The sequence below is a fragment of the Anser cygnoides genome, chromosome 5 (assembly GCF_040182565.1).
Source record: "Anser cygnoides isolate HZ-2024a breed goose chromosome 5, Taihu_goose_T2T_genome, whole genome shotgun sequence".
NCBI classification, from domain to species: domain Eukaryota; kingdom Metazoa; phylum Chordata; class Aves; order Anseriformes; family Anatidae; genus Anser; species Anser cygnoides.
The window spans coordinates 17,966,877-17,977,981 of NC_089877.1; the positions used below are offsets into that span (position 1 = coordinate 17,966,877).

At 42.6% G+C, this 11,105-nt stretch overlaps 1 protein-coding gene across 3 annotated transcripts; it reads left to right on the forward strand.

Moving 5' to 3' along the window:
* Positions 1–867: 867 nt before the first annotated feature.
* LOC106044593 (CD59 molecule (CD59 blood group)) lies at positions 868–9,292 on the forward strand. 3 transcript variants are annotated; one of them, XM_066997177.1, is made up of 4 exons: positions 868–1,057; positions 4,574–4,646; positions 5,360–5,461; positions 7,621–9,292. In XM_066997177.1, exons 2-4 carry the CDS (start codon positions 4,583–4,585, stop codon positions 7,812–7,814), a joined length of 360 nt encoding a protein of 119 aa, XP_066853278.1. In that variant the 5' UTR covers positions 868–1,057; positions 4,574–4,582; the 3' UTR covers positions 7,815–9,292. The 3 variants fall into 3 exon arrangements, with proteins under 3 accessions (XP_066853278.1, XP_047914729.1, XP_047914728.1); XM_048058772.2 differs by lacking the exon at positions 868–1,057 and adding an exon at positions 1,974–2,118; XM_048058771.2 differs by lacking the exon at positions 868–1,057 and adding an exon at positions 4,058–4,078.
* The last annotated feature ends 1,813 nt before the right edge of the window (positions 9,293–11,105 follow it).

The following is an 11,105-nucleotide window of genomic DNA, read 5'->3' on the forward strand; positions in this document are numbered from 1 at the left end:
ACAGCGGTATAAGGTAGAAAAACAAAAACTGAATGTGACCCCTGCACCAGTTGTTCAGGTGAAGCATCTGGAGAAGTAAAACAGAATCGTATTACCTCCCACAGAAGTCTGAGTAACAGTGTGAAGTACTAGAATAGTTTTAAAATGATTTTGAAGACTTCTCAGTAAAAATTATGAGGGGAAAATGTGATGGCTGTGGCTTAAATGCTTTTTCTTAACTGAAAACTCATAATTGGTTAAAAAAATCAATGAAAATGGGTTTAGAAACCCATTATTTAGCAGAATTAGAACTTATTCCAGTGCAATAGGTTTGTTGTGTGTGTGGTTTAATGACTGTTAACTGTCATGCCTTGCTGTGGTATGCAACAGGGATCTTATGTTCTAGTAAAGGGGTATCAGCCAAAGGTCGTTAGGATCTGTAGAAACACTTCCAACTCTTAACAAACTTACTCAAGGAGTGGTTTTTCCCTTCAGTTGTTAAAGAGGAGAATGTAATTATTGCCTGCTGTTGAGTAAGACAAGATACAGGACCATACTATTCTGCGAACTTGTGAGCCGTGATGTTGAGATTTTGTGAGCTGTGATCCAAGCATGTCTGCTAGTCAGCTAACTAGTCAGCCTGCTAACGATGCATGTATGAAGTAAAAACCTACACAGGTAGGAAAAGAGCTTATTGCTGTTACTGTACCAAATGTACGTGTATGTGTAACTTGAGAAAGGTTATATAAAATGGTTTCAGGCAGCTATTTTAGCACAGTGGCATACTGCCTGCAGTTACCACATGTGTTACTGCAAGCACTGTACCTCGTCATTACTTGCAGATGAAACAAAGTGTATGCCAGTACTTTCCTCACCCCACCCAAAAGCGGTGTTTATGCCAAATCAGTATGAAAAGTGAAGTGGCCAAGACGACTGAAGAAAACAAGGCATTAGCTATGTATGCCAGCACTGTTGAACTGTAGAAATCATCACTGGGGAAGAGAACTGGTTGTCAAGATCCTATATAAGAAGACAGCAATTCACCAGTGCTCTGACTGATTCAGCAAGCAGCTGTTGGGTAGGTGTATTTGTAAATGCTGTTATGATACTTCTAACTGCTAAATGCTTGCTGTTTGTTATAAGCTGTACAACATACATACTGTGCTGTCTGTCCCTTTGGTGACTGTCCTTTTGACCCAGCCTGAAGTTCTTTCAGCTTCTGCTGACTCAGATGCTGAGGGTTTGATGCTTACTTTACTGGGCAGAAGAAGGCCTAGTAAAGCCTCGTTGAACATCTATGTACTCAGCATAGAGCTGACAACTTCGTATGTTCAAATGTGAATATGTACCAAAGCTCCCCCCTTTTTTTGCTTGTTTTTGTTTTGTATGTGGGAAAGGCTGTCCCTGACTGTTTACTATAGCTGTAGCATTTCGCTGGGCTTTTACTGAGTCAGTGGTTAACCGGGAGAACCTTCAGCCACTGCTCGGACTGCAGCATAGGGTAGAAGAACAACTGGGGAGCCAGCCACTAGCAAAAAAAAAAAAGTTGCTGCTGAAGTTACTCCAGCGTCGGGTTAACTCCTGTCACTAATCGTCCCTGCAGGAAATGTAAAATGGAGACAGACCCAGGTGGAAATGCCATTTACATGACAATAGGGGTTACTGGAAGGGAAAACAGGCACATACACACCCATGGCTGAAGGTCCAGTTCCTCAGTGCAAAGTTTTACAAGTGAATTAAGAAATTAAGTTTATATATATATATATATAACATAAACTTACCAAGTCTTAATTTCGCCTATCCTGCTGCTTACTAAATCGCGCACAGTAACACCCTAAGCGCCTTACGCGCCTTCGCAGTTAATTAGGGCCCCGTTAGAGCCCAGCTCTTAAGTCCCTAAAACCCTGGCTCTGCTCGGGCCGGGGCTGCCCCTGCCGTGCCGCAGCCCCTCCGCTGCGGGCCGGGGCCGGGCCGGGCCGGGCCGTGCTGTTGCCCGGGCTGCGCCGTTGCCAGGGCCGTGCCGAGCCGTGCCAGCTCCGCCGCTCCGCCCCAGGGGCGGGCCAGGCGCTGTGGCACCACAGCCCCTCTGCCCCACCTGCAGACGGTGCGGGGCTGGCCGTCGGCGGGGGCTCGGAGCCGGTGAGGGCCGCGGGGAGAACCGCTAGCCGGGCTGGGAGCTGGGGGCCGGGGGTCGCCTTGCGAGGTCCGGCGGCACCGGGGTGCGGAGGGGCCCGGGAGGGAGGAGCGAGGCGGGGGGCAGCGTTGTTGGGGCGGCACGACGCGTCAGCCGGGCTCGCCTTCACAGCCCCGGGACCGCAGTGCGCTATAGGGGGACGCGGGGAGCCGAACCCCCCCCCCCCTCCTTTTCGGGGGCTGCTTCACCCGGGGCCGGGAGCGGTGGTCCCAGGCGCCGAGCCGAGCCGCAGCCGCCCCCCGGGCGCGGCTCTGCCCGCGGGGACTGCGGAGAAATCCCGCCGCAGGCCGGGCGGCTCGGAGCTGCAGCGAGAGCAGCAATCCAGGGGGCTTGGCTGGGGGACTCCTGTCTGTCTCTTGAGCCGTGCCGTGAATCGCGGGCTACAGCATTTCTGTTTATAAAAAAGAGCTGCAGTTTTACCGGTGGCTCGTCTCTCTGCAGTACAGGAGCACAGAAAAAATGACTGGTTTTCCTCAAAAAATAGATACGTCAGTAGGGTTACTGCTGACAAAGCTACTCTGCTGGCTGCGATGACTTTTATTAACCTGCCTTACGTTGTTCTGGTCATGGCTTGGTTGCTACTACGAGGACTACTGTATTTTCTGCTTGTGCTGCTCTTGTTTTTTCCCTCAAAACCCTACATGTTTCTTTATTTGTCAGGTCAGTCACGTGCTATAATAATGACTCTTAGTAGGGCTACTGTATTGTAAATGCAATGCAGAAAAATCGCTGTTCAGAAATGAACAAGGGGAAAAGTTACCTGAATACAGACGGGCTTATGTTTTGGACCATTATGCCTGAAGCTCCGCTCCTGCACGCAAAAGTCTCTAGCCATGATCAAGTACTGGTTTTATTGAAGTGGTTAGGAATCTTGCATTGACTCAGATGCTCCCCGGATTCAGTTCCTGGCACCGCTCTGAGTCTGGTGAATGCCAAAAGGCAAAACGGCTGTGCTCTGCTGATAGCCCTGTGTGGCTGAGGGCTCCGCTGAGATGGCGACGTGCCCGGGGATGTTCTTGTTGCGGTCCAGGACGGCTCTCGCTTTAGCCACCAGCCTTGCCGTAACAGCCGGGCTAACGGCACTCCTGCAGATTGATGTCGCTTGTGGGAAGAGCTTCCGGATACAGGATTTTGGAAGGCTCCTCACAAAGTTGTTTACCCTGGAAAGAATCACATCCCACATCTGAAGGATTTTATTTTTAACTTCAGCAATAAACAGAGGAAAAGAGTTCTTTTTCTTTTCTTTTTCTTTTTCTTTTTCTTTTTCTTTTTCTTTTTCTTTTTCTTTTTCTTTTTCTTTTTCTTTTTCTTTTTCTTTTTCTTTTTTTTTTTTCTTTTTCTTTTTCTTTTTTTTTTTTCTTTTGAAAAAATGACTAGACTTTGATGCAGGAGGATTTAAATAATGTTTTACAACAAAATCATCCTTTGAAGTTCACAGGCAATGTTTTGGGAGGAAAAAATCCATCCCAATGTGATTATGGCCTGCCACACTAGACTCTTAACTGCATATAGAAATAGTTTCAAGCAATATGAACACAGTCTAGAGCAGCGATGCGAGTGCTTCATTGCGGTCCTATCGTAAGTGAGACTTGTTATCTGAATTCTTGGGATTTCCAAATCCCACTTGGTCTTTGAAGATAAACGTGTTCCACGTCCTTCTACTGCACGTGCTGGTCCTTCTCTCGCCTGTGCCTGCTTGATACTTAGTCTGAAGAGCCTGTTCTCTGCAATAGCAGAGATGTTTTAGCGGTAGACGCTGCAGTCTGTAGCTCAGCCTCTGCATGCAGAAGTCTGTCTGGCAGTTCCAGCTGCTGTCGGAGTTACTGAAGCCTGACCTTCCCATCTTGCTGCTGCTCGCAGATGGCAGCCGTTGTGGAAGACTTGAGCGATGCCTGAGGTCGCATGGTGTGTAATTGCTTGTGCCAGCACCTCAGTGTGCATTTGGGCAGGGCTGGCAGGAGTGTGGGGAGAGGAGGAGCAAATGCCTCCTTAGGGCAGCTAGATCCGAGGAAGGGAGTGCGGTCTGGCTCCAGGGTTATCGCTGAATTGCTGTAAAAGCAAAGGCATTCAGACCTAAGCGACCTCTCTTTGTTAGGTGCACTTGCAGAAGGTTGCAGTTGGAATTAGTGAGGCCTATTGGGTGGTGCAATAAGCAGGAAGAGAGCGGGCTGAGCTGCAGCCTGCCAGGGGCCTCCGGTGGCTGCGCTCTGAATAAAAACCCTGTTCTCAGAAGGTGCAAAGTCACTTCTCTCTCTTCTCCTTCTGTGACTTCTCTGGCTAGTGACTTCATTAAAATGGAGTCGAGTTTTGAGACCTTGATTCCTCACCATATGTTTTGCTAGTTCTGTGTCGATTTTTAATATAATAAACATCTAAAATCTGTTTATGCCTCCAAACTAGGGGAGAAGCATGGTCAAGATGAATTGTATCCTGTTAACCGTCTGCATCGTTCTGGTTGCTTTTTGTAGTTCAGGTGAGTACAAGGGAGGCTCTTTGCTGATGCAGTGTTATGACAGTGTGTGAAGAAATCATGGAAACTATGTCTGGGAAGGAAAAAAAAAAAAAACAAGAAAGGTCTGCATTATTTAATACCACTTTTGGGAATGAGAGTAACCTTATAAGCAGGGCATAGTTTCTGTTGCTGGTCGTCTTTGGTCAGAATGGAGATGCTTAATGTGGCAACAAAATGTTCGATTTTGCTGATGGAATATTGGATTCTTCTTGTATAAATTGGAAACTAGGTGTATAGAATGAGGGAGAAATGAAATTTATAAAAAGGGGATAGAATAAAATTCTGATAAAAGTATCTTTTGTCTGTCATTTTGGAAAATGTAATTTTTAAGGTTAAAGAAGCAAAAATTTAATATATTATTCTGCAGGTGACATGAAGATGAGTATATTTTAAAATGATGCAAGTATGTGCTTCAAAATCTTACTTTCAAAATTGCCAGTATCAATATCACAGAATCACAGAATCATCTAGGTCAGAAGAGACCTCCAAGATCACTGAGTCCAACCTCTGACCTAACACTAACGCCTGTACATTTCATCTGGAGTCTTTAGTTTAATAACCAGGGATATGTTTTGTGACAGTTAGATGCAGCTGGTGTTCTTCCTTTTGCTTTTTAATGCTGATAATGTTTCAGCGCTTTATTATTCAGTAAAGGTAAAACCTTGTCTTCTTAGGTTATGCCCTGAGGTGTTACTACTGTGAGAACAGCCCTTCCTTGTGCAAGACCAATAGTACTTGCTTATCAGCTGAAGATGCTTGCTTGCAGATGAGATTTGGTATGTATACTGTCCTACAGACTTAAAGTAAACATGGTTGTATCAATTTTCAGTGTCTGTGCACTTCTAATCTGGCCATAACACACATTTTTAGCCTCATGCAGAAGACGGCTTTGAATGCAAACACGAAGGTCGTGCTTGTAGTGAATTGATATATTTTGACTTGAAAGCAACTGATAAAGATGATGATGATTTAGACAGTTGATTTATACGTGTACTAGCACGCACACAGATAAAGAAAAAAAACAACACAACAGTGGCTAGAAGAAAAAGCAGACAGCATTGACTTTAAAATACAAAATGTTTGTCTTGAATTTGTCACTTTAAAAACAGATAAAGCATGCGTAACTTGTAAAATAAACTTGCAGCTGAAGACTCAGTCTTTTTTAAAATTATTTAAACAATTATTTTTTTCTGAGTGTGAATTCACCTGCATCTAAGGAACATGGTCTAGGATATTCAGGGGCATGGAGTTACTTTCCTAGTTGTTGAATAATGTTTGACTCTTTTGCTATGAGTGACAGGGTATTCATTGGAAAACCAGAATATCATAAAAGGAACTCACTATTTATTGAATTTGTGGCTGGCACACATTTTACTTTAGACTTGTTACCTCTAAGGTGTCAAAGTGGGTAAGCTCATGAAAGCATAGAGGGGAGAAAACTGTTTACTGAATTTGAAGTTAATTGTGGTCATTCTAAGGTTAATAATTTGTAATGTAAATATAGGGTTAATATGATGCTAGATAAATAGCTCAGCTGAAGGTCATTCTAGCTCTGTAACAAAGTATTTATTCGTCTCTCTATAGTCCTGGAGTTTGCATTCTATTTAAATGGCAGAAATGAAAATGTGGCAATCCTCCCAGACTTGCTTCGGATTGTGATTTACTCAGCACAGCCTTATAATTGTTTCTTTTAACGAAGAGATTCTGAAGCTAATAACTGTCTAGTCCCCCACTGTCCAGGCAAAATGACAGCTTGGCATGTTGCACCTTGTAAATGAAGATGTTTGCAACTGTATTTTCCTGCTGGAGAGCCTGCTGCATACGTGCAAGCTATACAGAAATGGACCTGCCAGCCTAGAGCACTGCACTAGATCAGCTCCGGCAGCTGTTATTGTAGTGCAGGTCCCTTGAAAGTGAAATACTGAGTAAAGTGAAATAATCTCCCATTTTCCCAGCTGATTCCCTCTGCCCTTGAAAGACTTGTGCTGTCTTTGGACAGCAGGAGCAAGTATGGGATGGGACTGCCATCTTCCTGGGACAGTCCTTGCTAAAGTTTGTGACTTGTCATGGGGAAAAGAAGCTTCTAACACAGCTGGAGCAGGACACCTCTCCATGCTGCTAGCATCCTGGTTTCTTTTTTTGTTCTTTTCCCTTGAGCCTAGACTGTAATGAGCACAAACTGTGTGCTTTCCTGCGTGCAGCCTACAGCAGTTGTCCTTTGCCAGAGGCAGCAGTCAGGTACCTGAGGTGTTAAGCTAGGTGGAATTCTAATTGGGTTCAATTCTGGTGTTCCGGGGAATAGGTGAGAAGAGGGGAAGGCTCTTCTGCTCTTCAGGCTGTGTCTTCCACATTGTATGTAGAAATGAAGCCAGTCACATCTGATGGGACTTGCCTTCAGCACAAAAATGAGCTTGAGTTACTGGACTTGCTCTGAGCTTGGTGGAGGCAAACACTTGGACTGCTGGACAATGCAAGAGCTGCACGGTGAATTAGCAGACAAGTTGAGCTAGAAGGTCATGCGTTATCTTTGTCTGGCGGGAGCCCCAGAGGAAGAATCGTTTAAGCTCTAACCGCATATCTCCCAGTGGGTCGTTTAGTCTGAATGTGGAGCACTGGTTAGCTGAGCGATATATATATATATATATTAATAAAAATAAGTAATTTGTATTTACATTTGAATTTTAAATATATATATATATTTTAGCCATATGTATGTATACAAGAGAGTACTGTGGTTGCAGGACTACAACTTTCTATCAATATTTGCACTACCAAAGTCCTAGTGAAATCACATTCAGAAACTTCCAAACACCTGGAGAGGGGAAAAAAAAAAAGCTTTAAAAAAAAAAAAAGGCAAGTACATGATTGTCTAGGCAGTGATTCTCTCTCCATACCAAAAATTGCATTACTCTTAATCTGTTTAATTATTTTGCAGGTAAACTGAGAACGTTCTCCTGCTGGAAGATGTCCCAGTGCAACGTGAATGATATTGCTGTATTCCACCAGTTGGATAATTTTGAATACTTTTGCTGCCAACAAGACTTGTGCAATGAGAGCACAGTTACTGCAGTTAACAAAGCAGCTTTCAGTATTGTCTCTGTAATGACCATGTTATGGATGCTTCTGTAATAACCATTATCAATGCTTTACTTCCAAGCTGAAATTATACAAAATCATTAACTCTTTCCTGAATTGTATTTCTTGCATTTTCAGTTCCTAACTGGACTGAAGCTTGACCTTTTAATTTTGAATTGTTTTTTTTTTTTTTTTTAAGGCTACATCTGTTAAACTACTGTCTCCATTCATGTGAAGGAGGACCTGTATTGTTAATGTTTTAGGGAATTCAGGAGTTTTGGCATGCCATCTGCACGGGGAAAACACCTTGTTCTGAAATAGTGTCATCTTGTGGAGAACCTGAGCAAACTTCAATGGGTTAAGTGGAGAGGGAGGAATGCGGTATGTCTTGGGCCGGAAAACTGTCTCATTGTCCCTTGAATTTTAATTATTTTTCATTGGGATTTCTAGTTGGTTTTTTTTTGGATGCTACCTTTTTCATACACTGAGCAGTGTGTTTACCCTCAACACAGAAAGTGTTGGATCATAAGTATAAACTTGCTGCGGTGTTCATAACTAATGCTGAAGTATTTGATTTCAAGTGATGTAGACTCTTTGTTCCTGTCATTGTAACATTTTCTTTTCCTTTTTTCAAGCCACTAACATAATGGTCAGTATGACTACTTTGGAAGAAAGCATCTACATTTCTTAAAACCAAAACAAAATTAATGCTATAAGTGAGGAACACACTTCCTCTTTTTATATTTCTGTGAGCATGCAGACAACATATGCTAGCTTCCTTTCTAGGCTTTTTTTTTTTTTTTTTAGTTTTGCTTATATTTTTTTCAAAGTCTAGGATTTAAGCTAAGCATGTGCTTTGCACTGAATATTTCTCGCTATACTGAAAATTGTTTATAAAATGCTAAGGAATTAAAATGGCACAACTTGTTTACTTTCCCGTATAATTAGCTTTTGCTTTTTTGAAAACATGGGCAGGTAAACTTAATCCTTAAAGCTTCCACATAAGAGTATTAAACAAAAATTTGGAGAACTTTATATTTTGACTTTTATGCAACCCTATAAATGCCAATCAAAATATATGTATATTTATACAGCATGCAGAAAAAACAGTTTGTATGTGTAAAACTTCCAGAGATCGAGCACTCTGCACATTGTTCTGACCCAGTGGTGGAGACAGACCTTTGATCCTTCCCCTGGACTTAGGGAGCCTCTCAGTCGAGTACAACGTGAAATTTTCCTTTGTCTCGTTTGGAACTCTTAGCATATTCCTGCAAGAGTCATGGTCCGTTGCCAATGACATATTCTCTTTCTGAGGACCCTAGCTAGTGCTGTCCAGGGCACCAGTGACACCAGTTCACTCAGTCATAACAAAGGCAGGGGACAGCACTGTATTAATCCAAACCATTGTGTATTCTGCAGTGCATCTTTTGGTTAAGCTTATCTTAGCTATGAAAGCATCCTGGGATCTCTCTGATCACTCAAAGTATGAAAGCTATGCTGTCTTTGATTAATAAAAATTCCAAAAAAGAAAATGTGGAGAGTGTGGTTATTTAACAGCATGCTACTTACAGCTGAATATAATACTAGTTGTTTCTGTGTGGGATACATCCATGCTTCACATCCAGAGACTCTTGGTAAGTGCAAGCCAGACTTCTCTCACTTTTACTTGTGGATGGCTGCTACCTGTGAATGGTAAATTAGTTTTGGCAGAGTGATTATTTGTTTTACAGAGCTGTTATGCGTAGTGGTGTCTGGAGTGCCGGGTAACTTGACACTGCTACCTGGTGGGGTTTTTGATTATCTAAATGGTTTGCTTTATTCTAAATTAGTGGCACAACTAAAACCTGGTACTTAACTGTTCACCTTTGAGAAGACTTTATATATATATATATATATTTATCTATTTATTACCCATAATTTATACACTAATAGCCATCTAATCATCAAAGAGTATTCTATGCATCTCCTTCTCAGTGTTCATTGTTTTTGTAGCTGTTAGTCCTTTTTTCTTGGGCAAGAGTTTACAAAGGAGTTATTTTTCCCTGTAAGCATATGAACAAGGAGATAGCTAATGGAAGCTGTCATGGAGAAATTCATTCTTGTGATCTGTCTTTGCCTGAATTCCTCCCTCATCCTGTTTTCCATCTTATACTTTGTGTCTTCCTTTGATGGGAGCTTGGGCATGGAGAGTTTGGAAGCCCTGTGGTGATGATGGGAAGGTGGAGCCGAAATACCTGGTTGGTAAGAATTTTGCTGTATCTTGTCTCAAGTCATCCTCTGGTTTTCCCACTCCTAAATGATAAGGTGGAAGGGAGGTCTCCATGCTATTTCAGGGTGCAGGAAATTCTGAAAAGAAGATGTATGGAAAAAGCAGAGAGGCAGAGCAAGCAATTTCCTCCCACCCCATGTTGGGATGAGAGAAATGAGGAGACTAAGAAGTGATGAGCTTTTGTTTTGCAAAATGTGGGGGAATTGCTAAGGCAATAAAGTAGTTCCAGCAGAGCATGCACATGAAGTAAGTTGGTATTGCACTAACTGGGGCATCTGGATACTGTTGTTACATAAATATTAAAGGAACCCAGTAACAGCAGTATCTCTCCAGTTGGGAGAGAGCTCAATGTGTGCGAATCTCCACGTGTCTCTCAGGGACTTGTATCTTGCTGGTAAATACAATAGGCCTTAGGCCTGGAGTCGTAACAAGGAAGTCTGGCTATAAGACACACGTAAACGTTAAAGCCAGTTATCTGTAAAATGTCAATGTTTGTTCCCGCATAAAAAGTACATTGTACTTTCTGACTTGATAATTTTAAGATTGCACTAACAGGACCTTGATGCAGCACCCTGCATTTTAGAGAAGGACAACAGAGCAGCTAATTTGGCTGTGGGATCCCAGAAGGAAGCAGGTGGTCATTTCCACTCCCATCTTTCCAAGAACAGTTTATCTTTCATGGGGTTAAAAGATAAGATGTGCACATGAGATTATGAATTTATATGCTGTGTTGATTACTACAGTAGGACAGCTCATACAGCATAGGAAAAACTGTTCTGGAGCCTAGAAAAGTGAAAGTTTAAGAATGCTTTTGATTTCTTTCACTTAAGTGGAATGAAAAATAATATTTGGAGCAAAGTTGCAGATAAAGAAGTTTACTGAATTTAGGAACTAATTTTGAAGAGTCAATTAATAAATGATGACACAAGGGTAAATGTGAAGCAGCAGGTCGCTAAACACAGACTGTTCCCCAGGCAACACTAACATGCACATCCCAATATACGAGAGTGGAAAATTCTGTGATTCTGGCCTACTGCAGAGACTACAGGGCTGGCTGTACTCAGGAGCCTATCTTA

Coding starts and splice junctions, on each gene's coding strand:
- LOC106044593 (XM_048058771.2), top strand. Junction 4,647..5,359: donor GGTTGCTTTTTGTAGTTCAG/GTGAGTACAAGG, acceptor TTGTCTTCTTAG/GTTATGCCCTGAGGTGTTAC. Junction 5,462..7,620: donor TTGCTTGCAGATGAGATTTG/GTATGTATACTG, acceptor ATTATTTTGCAG/GTAAACTGAGAACGTTCTCC.